The sequence below is a fragment of the Elephantulus edwardii genome, unplaced genomic scaffold, assembly GCF_000299155.1.
Source record: "Elephantulus edwardii isolate Elephantulus edwardi_28Jun2011 unplaced genomic scaffold, EleEdw1.0 scaffold00037, whole genome shotgun sequence".
NCBI lineage: Eukaryota > Metazoa > Chordata > Mammalia > Macroscelidea > Macroscelididae > Elephantulus > Elephantulus edwardii.
In genome coordinates, this window is record NW_006399787.1 from 9,135,555 (window position 1) to 9,157,805 (window position 22,251).

General features: G+C 48.5%; 1 protein-coding gene across 1 annotated transcript in view; it reads left to right on the top strand.

Moving 5' to 3' along the window:
* The first annotated feature begins 2,066 nt into the window (after nt 1-2,066).
* Nucleotides 2,067-22,251, top strand: part of TGFB3 (transforming growth factor, beta 3) — a 28,740-nt gene continuing 8,555 nt past the window's right edge. Inside the window, exons 1-3 of the mRNA XM_006884663.1 lie at nt 2,067-2,612; nt 14,154-14,317; nt 15,387-15,516. Coding sequence (XP_006884725.1) covers nt 2,135-2,612; nt 14,154-14,317; nt 15,387-15,516 — 772 coding nt within the window. The 5' untranslated portion in view covers nt 2,067-2,134. The remainder of the gene's footprint in view (nt 2,613-14,153; nt 14,318-15,386; nt 15,517-22,251) is intronic.

A 22,251-nucleotide genomic window follows, 5' to 3' on the forward strand; every position in this document is an offset into this window, starting at 1 on the left:
GAAATTGATCCACCACTGATAGACCCAGAGATGCAGTGAAGTTTCCTTCAGTTAATGACTTGAAACCCCGGGAGCAGGAGCCAGACTCTCAGGAAGGATCCAGGGACTTGGGTGAGGAGAAATGGGGTGGAGTAATATGGGAAATCCTGCATCTGCCCGTTTGCAGAGTGACTAACACTTAAGAAACTAACATTGTTTGGGGAGAAAAGGGAGAGAAACAATGTGCCTGAGCCTCCCTCTTCTCCTGGGAAAAGCCCTAGACGCTTAGGCTGAGCAGAGACACGGATGAGGAGAAGCAGCTTCCCCTCACCCATCTGGGAAATGGGCGCGGGCCAGTTGCTGACTTTGCGTCGGAGGGGCGGGCGGCTGCGCACATCTGGATGACATTTCGGCGGCGTGCGCCTGCAGAGCGCGGCCCCGGGAAGGGAGAGGTGCACTTGTGCGCACGTCTGCCCGGGAGGGAGGCCGCGTCCCCGGGGCTCGCGGCCTTGTTTTCCTCCTCCCCGGCTCCAGGCCCCTTCGCGGCGCCCACCTCCCGCCCGCCCGGCTTCCGAACGCGGGGCCGCCTTCACTAGCGGCCTGGCCTCGCCAGAGGGCACCCTCGATCTTCCGGCGAGCGCCACCATTTTTCACGGGCGCTGGAGCGCCTCCAAGCTTCAGCCGGGCGCCGGGCTCCAATCTTGTCAATGAAGAATCCGAGCCAGGATGGCCGCGGAGCTGGATCCCACCCCGCTCCCAGGCCGGGCGTCTCCCGCTCTCCCCTCCCGGCCCTGCCCAGTGTCCGGCCTGGCACCCGGGCGGCCCGGGCCCCCGGGGCAGGGAGGGGAGGACGGACTGACAGCTGGCGAGAGGGCGCCCGAGTCCTGGGGAGCCGGAGGGAGGGGATTCGTTGGAGTAACTTTCCAGAAAAACAGTCAACGTGTAGCAGGAGGGACTCCAAGAGGGGAAAAAAAGTTCAGTTCCCACCTCGAAGCACAGCAATTCCCCTCCCTCCCCCCCAAATGGGCTCGGCTTTTTCTGTGCCTGTTTAAAACATTAAAATCCGGCAGCAAAAGAGGCTGCGTGCGCTGGTCCCTCCCTCCCCCACCCCAGGCTCGAGACGTCATGGGAGGGAGGTATAAAATTTCAGCGGAGAGAAATAGAGAAAGCAGTGTGTGTGCATGTGTGTGCTCGAGAGAGAGGGAGCGAGGGAAAGGGAGAGAGAAGCAGGAGGGAGGGAGAGAGAGAGAAGCAAGAGGGAAAGAAAGCCAAGTTCAAGGCAAAGAGACAGAGGCGAGAGCGAGGGGACGGAGCCTGAGAAAGGCTAACAGCTTCCCGAAGCAGGCGTGCAGTAAAGCGCCTTCTTTTTTTATTTTATTTTCCCCCCCTTTCTTTCTTTCCTTTTTCTTTTTAAAAAGAGAAGCAAGGAAGAGAAGCAATGGCCGAGGGAGAAGACAAGCGGAGGCGCCGGTGATCTAGCATCCAAGTGGATTATCCGGCTGAGGGCCTGTCCTCCCTGCCTTCGAATTGCACATACCCCCCAACCTCCCAGCCCATGAAGACCAGAGGCAGCATCAACCAAGTCATTTAGAAAGCCCCCCAGGAAGTGTAAACAAAAGGGAACGCATGAATGGAGTGCCCGAGACAAGTGTGTCCTGCGCTGCCCCCACCTTTAACTGGGCCAGCAGCTGCCCAGCCCTGCCTCTCCCCACCTACTCGCTGGTGATCTGACTTTTTTTTTAACATCATTTTTTTTCCATTCTTTTTTTTCTGTTCCATCCTCTTTTCTTATTCTTCTTCAGGGTAAGGCGAGGATTTTGACTTGGGGACCCAGGCTGTGGTCCTTCTGCTCTTGTTTTGGAAATCCCAACTTTTCTCCCCATCGCCAAGCTGCATTTGGCAATATCAGATATCCGCTCTATTTATTTTTACCTAAGGAAAAACTCCAGCTCCCATCCCACTTCCAGCTGCCTTGCCACCCCTCCCAGCCCGCTGCTTACCCTCCACCTGGCCTGCTGGGAGTCAGAGCCCAGCAGAACCTGTTTAGACGCATGGAGAAGAAGCCCAGCGCTACAAGGCACACAGTCCACTTCTTCGTCCTCAGGGTTTTCAGCGCTTCCTGGAAGTTCTGAAGCTCTTGCAGTGCAGTGAGTTCATGCACCTTCTTGCCAAGCCTCAGTCTTTGGGATCTGGGGAGGCCGCCTGGTTTTCTTCCCTCCTCTGCTGGGGTCTGTTCCTCCCCAGGCCTCGCTGGCCCCCAGCTTCTCCTTCGGGCTCACAAATGAAGATGCACTTGCAAAGGGCTTTGGTGGTCCTCGCCCTGTTGAACTTTGCCACGGTCTGCCTCTCCCTGTCCACTTGTACCACCTTGGACTTCGGCCACATCAAGAAGAAGAGGGTGGAAGCCATCAGGGGACAAATCTTGAGCAAGCTCAGGCTCACTAGCCCCCCTGAGCCATCCGTGATAACCCATGTCCCCTACCAGGTCCTAGCCCTTTACAACAGCACGCGGGAGCTGCTGGAGGAGATGCAGGGGCAGAGGGAGGAAGGCTGCATGCAGGAAAACACCGAGTCGGAATACTATGCCAAAGAAATCCACAAATTCGACATGATCCAGGGGCTGGCAGAGCACAGTAAGTCCTCGCTGGGGTACCTTCTCTGGAGGGTCTGATGTGGTATGGAGAGCTCCGCAGAGGTGGGGGCCTCTGGGTGGCCTCACAGCAGGGAGCCCTGGGTTCACCAACCCCAGAGGCTCAGGAGGAGTGATGTGCAGTGGGACTGGGTCGGTGGGTAAGGAGGGAGACAGAACCATTCTGGTTACAGCCAGGCACTTGTGGGCACCCAGGAGCCCCTGGAGCCTGCCCGACAGCTTGCTAAAGTCGAATCACATCCTTGACTGATTTTAATTTGGAACCACACTGTGCTGCCCAAGGGGACATATGTGTCCTTGGCACATGGCAATCAGATGGGCAACGGCAAGCATATGGGTGCTGGAAAGGTGCCGGGGGCAGGCTTGCTGTCTCCAGGCCGCTGAGTCTGGAGACCTGGGTCTCCCCTCTGCTTTACATGCATTGTGACACGTCTCTGATCCCATTTTTCTGGTTCTCGGGAAGAGGAGTACAGTACCCATCGCAGTTGTCTGGATTGTAACTCCTAGCAACCCGATAGGACAGAATAGAGCTGCCCCAGAGAGTTTGAAAGGCTGTCAGCAGATTGCCACATCCTTCTCCTGCAGAGTGGATGGTGAAGACGCAAGACACAGCTGCTCGCTGGCCCTTCAGTGACCCCCACCCCCAGGTCCCGTGTGCACCCGTGGGAGGGAGTAAGCTAATGGATAGATACTTTAGGACAATGTGCCATCTTGATTTGTGCAGCAGACAGGTTAATATACTCAAAACTGGGCTTTTCCAGGGAGAGTAAGACTGGCTCTCGACGTGTGGGTGAGCACTGCTGGCCCCTTTGTGTTCGCGTGAGCAGCAGGCGTGGGTGGGAGGTGTGGCTGTGGGTGAGAGGGCATGTGTGTGTCTGCGAGTGTGTCCTCCTGGGAGGCTCCTCTGTCTGTGCTGAGAAGCTGGGAGGCTTCTGGGTGAGACGTCTGTGTGTGTGTTTGTACACGTGTGGAAGTCATGTGTGTTTACTGAATGGGGATTTGAGAAACCCCAACACAAGAGAGCGAAATTTGGCAGATGGTGAGAAACTGACAGCCCAGGAAAGAGGAATGTGAGCCACCACTCACGGGCCAGGAGGCTCTGTTTGCTTTTCCTCCCAGCAGGTGTCCTCGCTGCCCTGACTACCTCAGCCCAGGCCCACCTGGGAGGTGGAGATGAGGGTGGTCAGTGGCGCCAACAGCAGAGGTTCAAAGTACCTGGGGAGAGAGAAGGGAGAGGAGAGTGCTGGATGGGTTGGTCCAGGTCTGGCTGAAGGTGTGAAGGCCCCATCCGGAGCAGATCCAGCCAGGCCAAGGAGCCTGTGATTACTGGCAAGGAGTTTCCACTCCCGTTTCCTGTGACAGCCTGGAGTGCCCTTCCTTTGGATGCGGCTGCCTCAGGGTGGAGGTGGGAGGATGGGACAGAGTGCGTGCTCCCTGCCCAGGGTCCTCCAAGTAGGTTTGGCACAGGGTCCACCAGAGGCCCACAGTTCTCAAAGAGGCACCCAGTAGCTGGGTGACTGAACCTTCAACTCACTAAATACCCATAAAGATGGAGGTAGTGGGCATGAATGTTGGACAAGGGAGGAAAGCCAAGGCCAGCTGCAGAGGCCTGAGAAGAGGCCAGGCCAGGAGGGAGGAGTCCCAGAAAGCAGGAAATCTGGGTCATGAGGACCCACTGCCCGACCTCAAGCTGAGAATGAATGAACCACACAGATATGAGGACACGGCTTTTGTGCAAACCCTCAGCCAAGGGAGAAGCTGGGGCAGGTCTCTGCAGATGCTGGCCAGCTCCCAGGCTGCAGCAACAGGACTTAGGGACTGCAGCAGGCGTGGATGGCCACAGGACAGTGGCCAGGCCCAGGGGAAATGTGACACAGTGCACAGGATGCTGTCGGGATGCTGTGGAAGGGTCAGCACCCAGAGAGTCTTGGTGATGACACAGAGGCGCACAGGTGCAGACAGGAAGCCGACCCAGACTCTGCAGCTGTTGGAGGTGACACGGAGGCTGAGCAGACGCGAGCCTGGGCGTGCCCTGCAGCTGGTCAGGTGCTGAGCCAGCCCTGGAGAAGCAGGCACACAAGGCACAGTAATTAGAAGGAAGGCATTGGGCAGATGCAGACGCCCAGCAGATGCTTAGGAGCTGATTGCCATCATCAGAGGTCTGGCGCTTGGAAAGCCTATTCTTAACACATTCAGGCAGGTGGGAGTGGCACTGGGCCTGCGTGGGGAACTGGCAGGGTATCGAAGGCAGAACTTCTGTAGGGCGGAGGGTGAGGCCGTGTTCTTGTCCATAGTGCATCATGCCCAGCAGATGGATTTAGAGGGAAGTGATGGTAGGAAACGGGACCAGCAGTCAGGGATCTCTCTGGAAAGAATAATTTCTAGGAGGGCATGAGATAAGGTGCCAAAATGAGAGCAGAGAGAACAGGTCCAGCCTCTGGCTTGCCTGGGTCAGATGTTGTTATGACTGCTGTCAAATCAACTTCTGATTCTAGGTGACTTTACATGCAATGGAATGAAATTCTTCTGGGTCCTGTGCCATCCCCTTGATTGGCTGGGTCTCAGACCAGCGTGATCCAGAGGGTTTTCATTGGCTGACTTTCAGCAGTAGGTAGCCCAGCCTTTCTTCCTGGTCTTTCTTAGTCTGGACCCTCCACTAAAACCTGTTATGAATCAGAGCAACATACAGGCCACTGACAGAGAGGTTCCCACTCTTGCTGCACATGAGGTGCATTGGCTGGGAATTGAACTTGAGTCTTCTGCATGAAAGGAGACAACGCTATCACTGAGCCACCAATACCTTGTCATCTAGACACCTGCCACTTTCCAGTTTTATAGATGAAGAGACTGAGACATGCCTCAGGGATGTCACTTGCTGAGATGGAGCAAGGCTTTTAACCTAGACATTTGGCATGCAGGACGCATCCTGTTAAGCATTAACATACATGTGAAAACTTAAGTGTCAAGTCTTACCTTAAGCTTTAGGCTCCAACAGGACTTTGACTCACAATGTAGACAAATCACGCTGAACCAAGCAGGAAGCGATAGGAACTCCTAGAAGCTCTGGTGGCAGAGCACACGGGGACAAGTGGATTTGTTCTTTCTTAACTCAGTCTATTCATATGACTTTCACCGGCCAATGCTTTCAGAAGTAGACTTATCAAGCTCTTCCTTCTCATAGTCCCGAAGTCCCACTGAAACTTTCCCACCCAGGAGAACCTTACAGGTATTAGCATAGCTTCCAGCATCACAGTGACACAAAAGCCAGCATAGTATGACAAACTGACCGACGAGTGATGGACACGTTGTTGTTGTGTGCTGTCGAATCTGAACTGACCCGTAGTTGGCCCTCCAGTGGGTTTTCAGAGACGGTAAACTGCACAGGAGGAAACTGCCCATCGCTGTCCTGTGGGGAGCAGCTGGTGGATTCGAACCACAGTGCAGCTCCTTGCCTCTAGATGACCAGAGCGCCCTGAGTGATGGACGGAATTGCACTCTTGTCGTCAGTGTGAGCTAGTGCTGACTTGACAGCACCTAACGACAACAGCTCTGCTTATTGTCTAGGAGTGTCAACATCTCTCTAATAATTCAGTTAAAGTCTTTTCTTTACAAGTATAATGAAAAGGAGCTGTGGTGGCCTAGTGGTAAAAAGCTGCGCTGCAAAATCAATCTTGAAGGCACTGGGTTTAAATCCACCAGCTGCTCAATGGGAAAAAGGTGGGCAATCTCTTCCCTTGTGATTTGCTGCCATTGAAAACCCGCTGGAGCTTAGCTACAGGTTGATTCCACTGTGACACACAATAACAACGATTTAATGAAGAGTCTTGAGCAGGGGTGTCACAAGTGAACTGTGTCCCTGTTATTATGATGATATTACTATTACTCTGTCATATGTTGGTATTGCTGCTGTTATGTGAGCCCAAAACACAACAGAGAGAAATACTACCGGGTCCTGTGCCATGTGATTGGATGGACTGGACCATTGTGACTCATAGGTTTTACAATAGCTGTGTTTCAGGAAGTAGGTAAGTAGGCATTTCTTTCAAGCATCTCTGGATAGATTTGAACCTCCAACCTTTCCGTTAATAGTCAAGCATGGTAAACGTTTGCACCACCCAGGGATTTATAAATCAGCTCAAAGAAACCCCCACCAAGCCCCAAACAACAAAACCTCATTGCTGGGGAGTTGGAACCGACTTGACTAACAAGTTACCATAGATCCAGCTCTAACTGAAGCCACACTGCTCCTTGGAGGCAGGGATGGCGAAGCTTTGTCTCACCTACCTTGGGCATGTTGCTAGGAGAGGCGAGTCCTTGAAGAGGGACATCATGTTTGAAAGATGGAGGGTCAGCAAAGGAGAGAAAGACCCTCAACCAGGTGGCCTGACACTGTGACTGCAGCAGGGGGCTCTAGTGTGTCAGGGATTGTGAGGTTGGCACGGGATAGGACATTGGGTTCATTGGGTCGCTATGGGTCATACTCGATTCGATGGCACTTAACGAGGAGGATGGTGCTCCACAAGGTTTTCAGAGACCATTTCCCTCCCCTAAAAGTAGCCAGATTCTTCGTCCAGAGTTATCTCTGGGAACACTAAAAGCTCCAACTTTCTGGTAGCATCTGACCACAGCAACTATTGGCACCACTCAGGGACAGCCCAGCTTGCCCCAGCCTTTCCATTTTCCAAGAGAGGAGACAATCTAAGGTTTGGTTTGTGTTGTTGTTGTGGTGGTGGTGGGGGGGGTGTTTTCTACAAAACCTCTCCACTTTTAACATGGGCTTAAAATCCTTTTGGGATTCTAATTCAAAAGTTTTTAAAAAATAATACATTGGCCAAACATCATATCTAATGCTAAATGTTAACCCATTTAAAGGTTAAACCATTAAAGCAGTGGGGTCTAAAACGTCCAGAACATCTGGAAGCCATGGTATCCCTTGCAGAACACAATAAACTCGTGGTTCTCAACCTTGGCTGCACATTACAATCATTTGGAGATCTTAGAAAGGAAAAAAAAACACCCAAACACCTGGGACCCACCCACTGGAGTGTTGTCAGGCTCTTGGGAGTGGGTACAGACATCATCTGTACATCGAAATACACAGCCGGGGTGGGGACATATTGCCACACTGATTCATGTAGTCCTATATTGGAACCAGCAGTGATTTTACTAGCTGAAATGATCACCAGGCAGTCCCCCAGTTATGAATGAGATCCATTCCTAATGGTATCCTTAAGTCTTTAAATGGAATTTGTAGGTGCATTGTAACAGGTGCATATGGTTCTTATTTAGTTTTCCTTTAGTGCAACAAAGGGCTCAAAACCTTTTCAATGATTTAAAAGTTACACGTGCAACAACAGGAGGTGATTGTGAAGAATTTGTTGCAAGCTAGTAGGGATTGGTCCAATTATTTCAAACTGAGGGGAAATGAATATAACATTAAATAGGGGCTGTCCTTAAATTGGATCTTCTGTTCATGACTCAGAGATTGCCTGGATAGAAACAAAAGCCCATCTAGGAGCCCAGGGGTCTTAGAACATTGTAAAATGCACTTGACCCTGGGAGCTCTGGTGGCCTAGTGGCAAGGAGCTGTGCTGCAATGGCTTTGGACACGTGTTTTGAATCCACCAGATGTTCTGCTGGAGAAGGAAGGTCACTCTCCTCCTTTGCCAGTTGGATCCAGTTGGACGGTACACAACAGCAACAACAACAAAAGGCATGTAGATGGAAAACATGGTCTGCTCTTTCCTGATCTTTTTCCATGAATATTCTTCATTAACTTACTTTGTTTACTTCTCACACTAGAATTCCTTTGATGTAAAAAAAGGAAAGGCAAAATAGAAAAAAGACAAATGGCATCCATCAATAGATTATTTTTCTGTCTAGTGGGGGAAGCTGATCAGAACTTCATTTATAAAGGTAGAAAACTCTCAGGCCAGTTCTGCCGAAGGATGTCTTATGAACCACAACACAGCTGGGAATCAGCCCTTGTCTGAGGAATTGGGTTTGTGCTCATAGAATTCCACCACAGGTTTTTTTGGGTGCGAAACAAGCCCTTAATCTGGGAATTACAGCAGGGAACTGTAAGCATCGGGCTGCCAACTTAAAGGCCAGTGATTTGAATCCACCAAGTTCTCATTTGGAGAAAGTTGAGGCTGTGGTCTCTGTAAACATCAGCAGCCTTGGAAACTCTGTGATGCATTTTTTAGGGTCACTCTATGCTGGAAAGGTGCTCTGGTGGCTTAGTTGTAAGGAGTTGCGCTGCCCATCCAAAGGCAAGATGTTCTAATCCATCATCTGCGCCTCAAGAAAGATAGATAATCTCCTCCCATGTGATTTACAGCCTCTGAAAACCCGCTGAAGGGTCAGCTATGGATCAGTTCCAACTAAACAGATCCTAACAGCCACGTAAATTGGAATGAACTTGAGGGCCAGGAGAAGAGCACTGAACATCCCATGGATGGCCAAAAGAAATAACAAATGTGTTGGAGAGAGTGCAACTGGATGCTCTTGAAGGCAAGAATTATTGAGGCTTCGCCTCACATACTTTGGACGTATTGCTATGAGGTGCTATTCCTCATGATGCTAGGAAGGGTGAAGGGTCGGTGAAGGAGAGGAAGACCCTCAACCAAGTGGACTGACACAGTGACTACTGCCGTGGGTCCTGGTGTGTCAGGAAGTGTGAGCATGGCACAGCCATAGGATGGGGTTTGGATCCATTGTTCATAGGATCACAGTGAGTCTTACCCGACGGCACCCAACAATAGAAATAACAACAGATGATCTCCTCTAACTTCTAGAGTCTCTGCTTCAAAAACTGAGGTTATTCTGAAGAGCTGGCTTCAGGTCTCACTGACTGACCTTGGGAAAGTCATTTAACTTCTCTGTTGATCAATTTTACCATTGCTAAAACAAGAAACTTGTTTTCATTCTCCCCAAGGAAGGTTAGAGCGGCAAGTGAGATCATGGAAGGAATAGAATAAGGTCATTTTGCTTATTTATTTACACTCACTCCACAGGTGGTTTGAAACATCATAATTATTTAACAGATTTAATTATCAGGAAGACTATATTTATATTTTGCTTTTCCTCGGGGGAAATTCTATTTTAATCACTAATGAATGTGGTTAGCTTTGCTAGTTGGTGGCACCTGTCACTGGTAGTCCTGATGGAGATGTCTCTATAACTGTTTCTTCATTTAAAGAGGGTTGTAAGGGATGACCCAGTGTTGTTGTCGTTGTGTGCCATTGAGTCAACTATGACTCACAGCAACTGGGTGAACAACAGATGGAAGATTTGTCGCCATGCTCTCTGATATGCTCAAGTCTATTGTTCCATTCACTGTTTAATCTAGCTCATTAAGAGTCTTCCTCTCTTTGACTGACCCTCCATCCTCATCAACATGTCTTTTTTCAAGCACTGGTCCTTCCTAACAACATGCCTCAGGTCGGTGAGATGAAGTTTCAACATACATGACTCTAAGGCGTACCCTGGCTGCATTTCCTCCAGGTCAGATTCATTTGTTCTTTTAGCTGTCCATGCTGTCATCAGTGCTGTTCACCAACACCTTAATACAAAGATGTGAGTTCTTCTTTGGGCTTCCTTACTCATGGTCCAACTTTCAGATGACCCAGGGATCCTCCTAATTTGAATTACCAGATGTGAAATTTGGATCTGGGTTTTTATTGTTGTTCTTCATTCCTATCCAGACAGAAGAACTCATAGCTGATCCTCCAGCAGATTTTCAGAGGCTGTAAATCACACGGGAGGAGAGTGCTTATCTTTCTCCCAGGATACAACTGGTGTGTAGTCAAATCACCTGTCTTTGGGTTGACAGTCAGCTCCCTACGCATGAGACCATTATCAGATCCAAAATTATCAAATTATCAGATGGAACAATGGCTCTCCTAGTTTGGTTTATTAGCAATCTATAGATCCTGATAGAAGAATTGATGTCTTTGAGCTGTGGTGTTGGAGAAGAGTACTGACCATCCCATGGACTCCCAAGAGAACAGATACGTATTGGAAAAAGTGCAGCTAAAGTTCTACGCAGAAGCAAGAATGGAAAATTTTGTCTTACACTTTGAGCATGTTGTTAGAAGAGGCTATTCCTTGGAAAGGGACATCATGCTTGGAAAAATAGAGGATTGTTGAATGAGAGGTGGATTCCCAATGAGGTGGAGTGACACAGTGACTGCAGCAATGGGTGCAAGTGTGTCAGAGATAATAAGGATGGCACAGGCTAGGACAGGGTTCAGATCTGTTGGTCATAGGGTTGCTGTGAGTTGTACTCAACTTGACAGCACCTAACAACGACAAAAACAACATCAATCCTGATGATAGAATAGGACCTTTCTCATCTCTTTCTTGAAGTACCTTAGAAATTGCCAAGAGGAGTGTGCAGGGACAGATGTTTGACCTGTGGACTGGAAAACCCAAGCAGATGGGATCACAGGATCCTAAAGACAGCTCATCACTGTCCTCTGCACCACCATCTCCTGGCTTCTCACTGTCTTGCCCCTCTGACTCTCCCCCCTGGCATGTGATGGCTTCTGTACCCCTTCTTTTTAGAGCAATATGCACATTATATTCACATCCCCACTTCCTGAAGGTGCTGTTGTAAACGAACCCATGTTGGTGGCAACTTTTCCAACTTCTCCTGCTTGGTTCATCAGTCCATGTGCTCACCCCCACCCAGAGGGTTCCATGCTCGTATGTGGAAATTAAATTGCTGTGACCAGTTCCATGTCCCACTGCTCCCTGAAATGGCTTGGAGGCTGTTGGCAGTATTTCTTCTTACAGAACCACTTATTAATCAGAGCTTCATTAACTCGTATTCACACATTTGTTTTTCTAACATCTGTTCCATTAATTTTCTGAGATCCAGTGTCAGGTCCACCAGATGGCAATTTCCAGTAACACTCACTCATCCTTTCCTGAAGATCAGTAGTGCATTTGCTTGTCTCCAGGCCTCTGATCCTTCCCGCCTTGTCTGTGACTCCCCCCCAACCACCCGTTGGGGTGATTATGAACTCATTCCAGTCATGCCTGGAATCTGGGTCTCTCCACTTGAATTTCACCTTGTGGCTATTGTTAGCACTTGTGCCGAGAGTCCTTCACTGGGTGTTAATGATGCTTGGACCTTCAGGATAGGAACTGCATAGCAGTAGAGGACAGACACGATCTTACTCTTTGCTGTTGCCTGGCTCCGAACCTTGGGACAGAGCACTCTCCAGCCAGTTCATGCAGACAGGGAAGAGAGCAGGCAGAGAGGTGACAGCATGTGCTGTCAGAGGGAGGCGGCATAGCATGTGTTGCCGGACAACACTCCTGTCACCAGCAGTCAGGAAATCAAAAGACCAATTGCATTGGGAAAATCTGCTGTCAGGGACCTCTCCATAGTACTGAAATGCAGCAATGTCCGTCAAGAGACTAAGGCGTGCCTAATCTAGGCCATGATCCTCACAATTACTTGCTCTGCATCAGAAAGCTGGGCAGTGACTGAGGATGCCTTCGAGTTGGGGTTCTCGAGAAGTCTTGAACATACCCTGAGAACAAATAGGTCTGTCTTGTAGAGGGTGAAATCAAGTTTCTCCTTGGAGGCTAGGATTTTGAAGCTCCATCTCACATACTTTGGGTATGTAGCCAGGAGGGACCAGTCCTTGGACAAGGACATCATGCTCAGAAGGGTGACAGCACAGGAAAGGAAGACCTTAATGAGACGGATTGATACAGTAACTGGGGCAAGAGGGGTTGGTGTGTCAGAATCAGTGACACTGGCTCAGGACCGAGCAGGCTTCAGAGCTGCTATACACAGAGTAGCTATGGGTCATAGGTTACTTGACAGCACACAACAACAACAACAAAGAAATAGGCCAGTGGTGATGGCGGTCAGATCTGAAGAAACATCTGTGGGCTTGCCAGGCTTAGGATGTAGGCACTTTTCCATATAAATGCTGCTTTGTTAGGCCTAAAAGTGCCAGCTATGCCATTGTGATGCTCAAAGCCTCTGTGGCTCCCCACCGGTGAATGAGACAAAACCCCAGCCCCTCAGTTTGATGTTTCAGCCTCTCCACAGGTGGGTCCCCATCTAGTATCTTGACTTCTTCTTACCCGGCCCAAGCCTCTTGCTTCCAGCTCCCCTTTCTTACCCACCTGCCCTTCTTCCCATCTCAGTCTTCTGTGAAGAGACCTCTGGTGGCATAGTCCCGGAGGAGTTGTATACACAACCCAAGGGCAGTGCCTGGCTGGTAATTCAAATCCACCAGCAGCTCCAGGGGAGGAAAATGCAGTCTCCTCCTGTGTGACTTCGAGCCTCCTGAACACTTGCTGGGGAGTCAGCTCCAACTAAAAAAGAATGAGTTGAGCTGTTGAGGTGAGTTAAGCTTCCATGAACTCTCTTCCCCCCTCTTCAAGCCCTAGCTTGCTGCAGGACGCACACCCAGGATCTCCTTTCTCACACAGACTTCCCTGGTCTTCTTCTCTCTGATCTCCTGCATCAAGTCCTCTCAAAACCCAAATGTACTGCCTTCGAGTTGGAATGAATACATAGCTGACTCCATCGGGCTTTCGGAGGCTGTAAATTGCACAGGAGGAGATTGGCTGCTTTTCTCCCTTGGAGCTGCTTGTGCTTTTGAACTGCTGGAGAGGCTGTGCACCTTTGGCTTCCCAGCATATCTCCCTACCTCCTCTGCCACCTGAGCTCACAGCAGGTCTTGGGCTTCTCTAAGTTCTCCCAACACTTTTCCTCTGGGCCTGTTACTCGGGTTCATGTAATAATAACTTTTCTTGGGTGTTAATCCTCCAGCTGGCAGGAGCTGTGTCACTCCTCTGCTTCCGAGTGTCCAGCACTGTGGGTTGCCCATTGTGTTTGCTCAGTGCATCATAGATCAGTGAATAAATGCATAAAAGAGAAAATGCATGGATGGATTTATTCTCTCTAGTCGCAGGCGACTCGACAGCACATAACAACAACAGTGCAATTAGATTATTGGGGAGATGTTGGTATCTTCTGAGAATCTGTATTTTAAGAAAGTATAGATAAGAATATCTGGGAGTCCCTCGATGCTGCAAATATTGCATTCTTGGCTGTTAACTAAAAGGTTGGAAGATCAAATCTTGAATGGCCTGGCAATCTATTTTCAAGGCACTAGCTATTGAAAGCCACATGGAGCACAGTTATACTGTGACACATATGGAGTCGCTGTGAGTTAGAATCTACTAAATTAAAACTTTATTTATTTTAAGAACAGCCAAGCTGAAGAGGTGAGCCTGAGCTGGCGGCAAGGCAGTGGGGGAGGGGACGACTATATCAGACTACTCAAGCCTTAGCTCCTGGCTCCTGGTTCACAGTGGGGGTCTGGGTCCAGAAACACTCTAATTCTGTGTTTCCACCTTTCTGCCAGACACCCACAGCCTTTAGAAGAGTCACAGGTGGAACTGGGCCATGAGACCAGAGGGTCTGTCGACAGCCCAGTGTCCCGTGGGTCTGACACACGCTTAGCCTCTCTCACTGCTTTTCTCCTAGACGAACTGGCAGTCTGTCCCAAAGGCATCACCTCCAAGGTTTTCCGCTTCAACGTGTCCTCAGTGGAGAAAAATAGAACCAACCTGTTCCGGGCTGAATTCCGAGTCCTACGGGTGCCCAACCCCACCTCCAAGCGCAACGAGCAAAGGGTCGAGCTCTTCCAGGTAAGCTGCGCTTCCTCCCAGAACAGAGATTCCTTTTCATGCGTCCTTTGATGTAAAGAAGAGTCTGGCCAACTTGGGTTCGAATCCTGCCCTCTCGAAGTCTTCATTTCTGTATCTGTTATTACTCTGGATACATTACTAGGAGGAACAAGTCCCTGAAGAATGACTTGATGCTTTGTAAAATTGTTGTTAGGTGGTGCTGTCAGGTTGACTTCAACTCACAGAGACCCTACAAACAACAAGACTAATACCACCTGATTTTGTTGCTGTAGTTGCTGTGCTAATCCACCTCATTGAGGGTCTTCCTCTGGTAACATCCCTAAATTATACAAGACCAAGTCTTCACTCCTTTAAAAATAGATGCTTCTTTCACCAGAAGTCCTGCTGGAGAAGGAGGGGCAATCTCCTCTTGTACCAGTCAGATCCTGTTTGATGGTACACACACAAAAAATAGTAAAATAAAAGATACAGGTGTTTGGGTTTTTTTTAAGTCCAAGGTATGTTCACTGTTCTGTACCAGTGCCACCATTTCAAAGGCATCAATTTTTTTGTTTTCCTTATTCATTTACCTGACTTTCACATGCATATGAAGCAACTGGAAATGCCATGGCTTGATGTAGGTGTCCCTTCAAAGTTACATTCTGCTCTTTAAGACATTAAGGAAATTCTTTACAGATTTGCCCAGTACAATCTATCATTTGATTTTCTTACAAATGGCTTCAAGGGACGCTGAAAAGTAGACAGTAAAAGAGAGGAAGACCCTCAGTGAGATGGATTGGTGCCCTGGCTACAGTAATGGGCTCACACAGCGATGACTGACGGGCAGGCTCAGGCCTGGGCGGCATTTCTTTCTGTTGTACATAGGGTTGCTGTGAGTTGGAACCACCTTGAAGGGACCTAACAAAAATGTCTGTTATTAAGAGAATTGAAGGAGCTAGCTAAGGTGCTGGCTGGAGACGGCATTCAAATCTTGGGGTGACCTTTGTTCCCGTCACCTGTTCCCTGAATCTGGCACATCTCATGCTCCCGTGTCCCGGCCCCAGCACTTATGCCTTTCTCTGCCCTGCAGATACTTCGGCCAGATGAGCACATTGCCAAACAGCGCTATATCGGGGGCAAGAATCTACCCACTCGCGGGACTGCCGAGTGGCTCTCTTTTGATGTCACTGACACTGTGCGTGAGTGGCTTCTGCGAAGAGGTAAGCTGCCCCTGGGCTGTGCACTTTGGAAGATGCCCTGGCCTGTGACCAAACGGGGAAGCGGCCAGTGTCAGGGGAGCTGCATGATCTGTGCTCAAAGTTTTGACTACTGACTTGCTGTGTAATCTTCCATTCACACCTCATGTGTCTTAGATGGTCACTCCAAGCGAGACCTTGTGGATTTGGCCGTGGACTAGACAGAGGAGGGCTGAGATGTTATGAGGCCTTTCCTCTGGTGGGAGAAACACATAATAAATAACAAAACAAACATAAAAAAAGAACTGCAGAGAGTGATAAGGGCTATGAAGAATAGAAAGAGGGCAATGTGCTAATGCGCAAGCGGAGTCTCACACTAGATGGTGTTAGCCCTTCACAAGGAAGGGCTCTCTGGAGGAGGAGTCGGCCCTCTGAGATGCGACTGATCAGAAGGGGTCTCCTGTGGAGACCAGGAGAGAAGATGCTCAAAATCAAGGGAGCATCAAGGCCCAGGTGTTCAGGTTTGAATAAGGTTGATCAGTTCCAGAAGCAGCAGACAGACTGACGTGTCTGGAGGGCAGTGAGGTGAGAAGAGAATGGTATGAACTGGGGTCATCTAAGGCCATATGATTTAGGATGGATCTTGGCCAAAAGCAGAGAGTACCAGAGGAATGTCTATCTGTGTTTCCTTGATTTGACTGTATGGATCACAACAAACTGTGGCTAACTTCAAGAAGAATGAGGGTCCCCTAACAATTAATTGTTTTCATGTGAAACCTGTACTTGGACCAGGAAGCAGTGGTCAGAAAAGATCAAAGAAATAAGGTCCAAAATCAGAAGAAGAGTGTGTCAGGGATGTATCCTGTCTCCACACCTTTTCATTCTATCTCTGGGACAGATCATTTAGAAGGCTGGACTTTATGAGGAGGAATGTGACATCAGGATTAGAGGAAGACTCATCAACAACCTGCGTTATGCAAATGATAAAATCTTGCTTGCCAAACGTGAGGAGGACATCATTTTCATTCTGCATTTGCTGCAAAAGGTCAAGGACTGTAGTCTTCAATATAGATTAAAGCTTAGTATAGATTCTCACCACTGGGCCAATTGGCAGCTCCATGATAGAGGGAAAAGAGATCGAGGTTGTTAACAATTTCAGCTTGCTTGGTTCCACAATCAACACTCTTGGCACCAGCAGTCAGAAAATCAAAAGATAAAGTGCATAAAGAAAATCTGCTGTCAGGGATCTCTCCTGAGTGATGAAGAGCAACAATGTCAGTATAGAGACTAAGGTGTGCCTGATTCGGGCCATGGTCTTCACAATTACTTGCTATACACCAAAGAGGTGAACAGTGATTAAGGACAAGAGAAGCAAGAGAAGAGTTGATGCCTTTGAGTAGTGATGCTGGAGTACTGAACATACCATGGACTTCCACGAAAACAAACATGTCTGTCCTGGAGAAGGTTAAATCAAGTTGCTCCTTGGAGGCAAGGATTTTGAAACTCTATCTCACATACTTTGGGAACGTTGTCAGGATGGACCGGTTCTTGGAGAAGGACATCATGCTTAGAAGGGTGGAGGAATAGTGCAGGAGAGGGAGACCCTGGATGTGATAGATTGACGTAATAAATGGGATAGTAAGGGTAGGTGTGTCAGAGTCAGTGATATTGGCTCAGGACAGAGCAGGGTTCGGACATTGTACATAGGTTCACTATAGTCTCTGGAGACTTGATGGCACATAACAACAAGGCCATGGTAAGGGTGGAGTGGTGTTGCAGTGGTAGAGTTTTGCCTTCCTTGTGGGAGACCTCAGCTTGGCCAGTATCCTCTATGCACAACGTCACCTGTTTGGCAGGGAAGGCTCATGTGCTGCTGTGGCCTCAGTGGACCATCTGGTCTAAGACCTCCTACGAAGAAAGGCCTGATGATCAATTCCTGAAAATCAGCCAGTGGATCACATGGCCCTCCCTGGATCACAACAGTCCAGTTAGGGCCTGGCCACGGTGGTGGCACAGGACAGCAGCATTTTATTCTGTTGTGCCCCAGCTGGGGGCTGACCCAATGGCAGCAGCAGAAAGCCCGTGGGAAGGATTTCGGGCTTATTCCAAACATGGAGAGAAGCCGGGGAGAGTTAGAAGCAGGGCTGAGAGGGAGGAGTGTGAGATTTAGTGTTCAACTTTGAAAGACCCCTGTTAGTTGCCTGTAAGTTTAGGAAGATGCGGAGAAACCAGTTAGGGGCCATGGCAGCGGCCTGGAAGAGAACAACAGGGGCTAGAATAGGACAGTGGCAGTAGAGAGTCTAGGTGGGTGCGTTATATATTTTGGAGGTAGAGACGACGAGACAGGATGATTAGGTAATGGGGACTGAGGAAACAAAGGAGTCTGGGATGACTTCTAAGTTTGTGGCATGAATATTGGAGTGGTAGCATTTATCAAAAGGGAGCTCTAGTGGCTTTGTGGTAAGGAATTGTGCTGCCAACCCGAAGGCACATGGTTCGAATCCTCCAGCTGCTTTGTAGGAGAAAGATGGGCAGTCTCTTCCCACATGATTTACGGCTTCTGAAAAGCCACAGGAGGGTCAACTACGGACCAGTTCCAACTCAACTGTACACAAGAGCAACAGTCACTTTCAAAGGGGCACGCTGGTGGTAGAGTTGTTCTGAAAATACAGTTTCTCAGTTCAAATTCACTTTCTGCTCCACCAGAGAAAGATGGATAATCTCCTCCCAGGGCACTTCATGGCTTCTGAAAACCCACTCACAGCTATGAATTGGTGCTGACGTGACATTTCACAGCAACAGCATCATTTATCAAAGGGAGCTCTGGTGACCGAGGAGGTGAGGAGCTGGGCCAACTTTGCCCAAAGGTGAGTGGTTTGAATCCACCAGCTGCTCAGAGGAAGAAAGATGGGAGAGAAAGCGATGGACATTCTTCTCCCACGTGATTTACAGCCTCTGAAAACTCATTTGAGAGTCATCTATGAGGCATTTCTGACTGAACAACACATAACAACAACAACATCACTTACCAGAATTGGAGAGATTGGGAGAAGAACAAGTTTGAGGGCAGACTCTATTTTATTTATTACATTTGAAAGACCTAAAAGTCAGCCAAGTCCTAATGACACTGTGGCTAAAGTGCTTTCCTGTTTTAAACGGAAAGGTTGGTGGTTCAAACTCACCAGCCGCTACGTGGGAGAAAGAAGTGGCAGTTTGCTCCTGTAAACATTCCAACCTTGGAAATTCAGTGTGACTGTTCCACTCTGCTCTGTAAGGTTGTTGTGAGCTGGGATTGATTTGACAATGGGATTAATCATTCATGTTGTCTGACAGGCATCTACATATCCAGAACCTCTCAACCACTCAACTGTGTTTCTTTACCTGGAAAACCAGGTGACAGTTCCTCTTTCACATGGCTCCCAAAGCCGCTGAGCACAAAGGTCTCGGAGAAGCCCCAAGAAGCCACAGCAACACTGTTGGGAATTCTGATTCAGATGGCACTCCGCCTAGGGCCCGCCATGGCCACAGAAAGCAGAGGCTGGGGAAATGAATCGCTTAGCTTCCTTGTCTGATTTTGATCAGCTCCACCTGGATTTCTTTGAAGCCCTGGGCACTTGAAGGAGTTCTTATTTTCACAGCTGCAGAACTCAATGAGAAGTTTGCACTGAGAATGATTCCCATCCTCCTTGAGACATCAAACAGATCATTTTGTAATAAAACCTATGGGTCCCCCACCCACCATTTCCACTGCTGCCAATTCTGAGGTTAGAGCTTTTCTGGAACCTTCAGTTCCCACTCAGGCAGATGCTGCCCACCCCTTCCACAGGGAAATCCTAATATAAACCTTGAGAGAGAGAGACAAAAGGAGAGGGAGATGGAAAAAAAAGATTGTGAGAGAGAGACAGGGAGAGACAAAGAGAGACAGGGAGACAGAGGGAGAGAAAGAGAGCTTATGGCAACCACGTGATTCTCCTGAGTTCATGGCCCAAGTAAGGAAGGAATTGGCAGGAAATGGGCTCCAAAAGGAGCAGTTGGTGCTGTTGGTTGATGAAGAAGCTTAATGACACATGTGGTCTTAGATTTATTCATCAAACATGTGGGAGCCGACTGTGCACTGCCACATAGACTACTTTCTGAGTTCCCTCTCCAGTGTTAAGGGCCCAGGTCCTCAGACCTCTGGTCTGTTGTTCAGCCTGTTGTCTCCTGACATGCAGAGCCAAACCTCCCTAGTCGGCTGGGCAGGGAGCCCATCCATTTTCTTGGCTCAGCACGAGTTGACCACCAAGAAAACACAATCATTTTGCATTTCCGTGAATGTGTAGGCATTTTCTTTGGTGGCCTCTATTGCCTCTCCCTGACTCCAGCAAGTGTGTGGGCTCTGGCAACAAGCTGTCTATACTTGAACCCTAGCTCTACTTCTTCCTGGTTGGCTATCATGAGTAAACTGTTTCTCTAAGCCTCAGTTGTCTCTTCTGCAAAATGGAGATAATAGTTCTTAGCATGTAGGAATCGTCTCACATCTTTTGGACCTGTTGTTAGAAGGGGCTGTTCCTTGGAAAGGGACATCATACTTGGGAAGGTGGAGGACAAGCCAGAGAGAGGAAGACCCTCAGTGAGATGGATTGACTCTACTTGACCTCAGTATGTGAGAGATGATGAGGACAGCAGAGGAGAGGACAGTGTTCAGATCCAGGGTTCACAGGGTGGCTAGGAGTCATACTTGACTCGACAGCACCTAACAATAACAACAGCAACTCTGTAGGATTATTATCAAGACTATATGAAGTAATGCTTATCAAGTACAAGATTTTTATAGTGTTTGATGTGTGTTCAGCAAATGTCAGTAACTGATATCAGTCTCTGACCTCTATACCTCCTGGGAACCTTCTGTCCAGGGCACTACCATCAGTATACTAGCCCTACCTCTCCTAAATCATGCATCTGTGCCTTGACATTCTAACTCATAGAATAAAAAAATTGACCCACTCTTGTCTCTTCTGTCTTTTGCTATTCCATGTGACCTCTATGAGCTCCTTCTCTTTGCCTGGAACCAGGAAGAAGACACATCCTCTCTCTCCACATCTTTCTTCCAGCTGACACTCAGCCGCCTTGTTATATTAGTGTCTTCCACCAGGGCAGATGTCTTCAGGATCAGCAGGCGTCTGTGCGTCCCAGAGGTTCTCCTGACTTGGCGTGGGGGGAAAAAATAGGCTTGGGCTTTGGAGCTCATCGAAGAGAGATTGCGTTGATTTTTAGCTCAGAGGACTGGGAAATCCAGGCCTTCCTAACAGTAACTGGAATCCCTGGACTTGGGCCATTCTGCCCGGGAGAAGGATGCTGACTCAGCCTGGACTCTGAAGTTTTCCCTGATGACACCAGATTTCAGGACTGCCCCTGGTTGGCCCCAAGGCCAGATGTTCATTTAGAACTGGGGTGGCCTCAGTAAATCAGTCAGCTCACTGACATACTGGTCCTGAATCCAGAGGGGTCCAGCCCCATGACCTCTCCACTACCTAACCACAGCTGACTGCTGCCCCTAAATCAACAGTGCACCCCTATGTGTGTCTTTCCAGAACTGACCTATTTGCCCTGTGTCAAACTGCTTGATTCTGTTAAAACTTTTTGTTTATCTTTATTCTTTTTCTCCTCCTCCATTTTACTCAACTCCTTTTACCAATTTCCCTATATCCTTGACGTTGGCCACCTAAGCACCTTATATATCCCACAACTAATAGGAAAATGGACAGGGCTGGTCTTCATGCACAGAATGTCCAGTCCCATATCTTGGTAGCTCCAGGCTTTCTCATGCCTGTTCTCTCTGAGCTCATGTCATCTGGACACTTGGCCACAATTCCATGCCACCTCTGGTTTGCTCTCTAATTTCACAATGGGATTCCAGAGCTGCGTTCCTCCCTCACTGAGCTGTCTACATTACCAGCTTCCCATTATGCAAAACAAAGATTCCCAAAGATGAAGTCTCCAAGTAATTTTTAGTTCACTATATTTTTACACTTTAAGAAAACTCTATTTTTGAATAGGGGGGAAAAGGAGAATCAAATATCGGAAGAGGATATGAAATGTGTGTTTAATTGCCTCCATGAATAATTGCATCCTTAACTGTGAGACAGGAAAGTATAGATTAGAAGGGTGAAAGAAATAAGTATCATTAAGGTTTATGTGGCAAGAGAATTGTTTCAATATGGGGTCTGTAATTAACACCATAAAATAAAATTTGTGTAAATGAGTGAATGGAAAACCAATTGCTCTACAAAATTTCACTCAAGGCACTTTAAAAAAAGAACTCTGTATATGGGATTAAATTGACAACAACAAAAAGAAAAGCTTTAAGCAGCTGAGAGAGAAAAAATGAAAACATGGCCAAATGTCACTAGGATTTTCATCTTCTATCGTCCCTTTTCTCTATACCCACAATCATAGCCTTGGAAGAAATGTTGGGTCTTCCAACTGGAAGGATTCCGCTTCTTGTTTGTGGGTGACTTTGCCTCTGGCAAGAATTCCGGACTCTGAATCCTATTGCTTGGGTTCTGCCTCCTTGCATCGTGAGGTCCCTTGAAACATGGCAACACCTCTGGTTTTCTGCTTCAGGATCAATGACTTCATTTCCCCAGTCTCCTCCAGTTCCTCTGTTTCTTCTTCTCATTCTTCCTCAGTTGTTGTTAGGTGCTGTTGAGTCGAGTACCGCTCATAGAGACCCTATGAACAGTCAACCTGAAACCTGCCCTGTCCTGTGCCATCCTC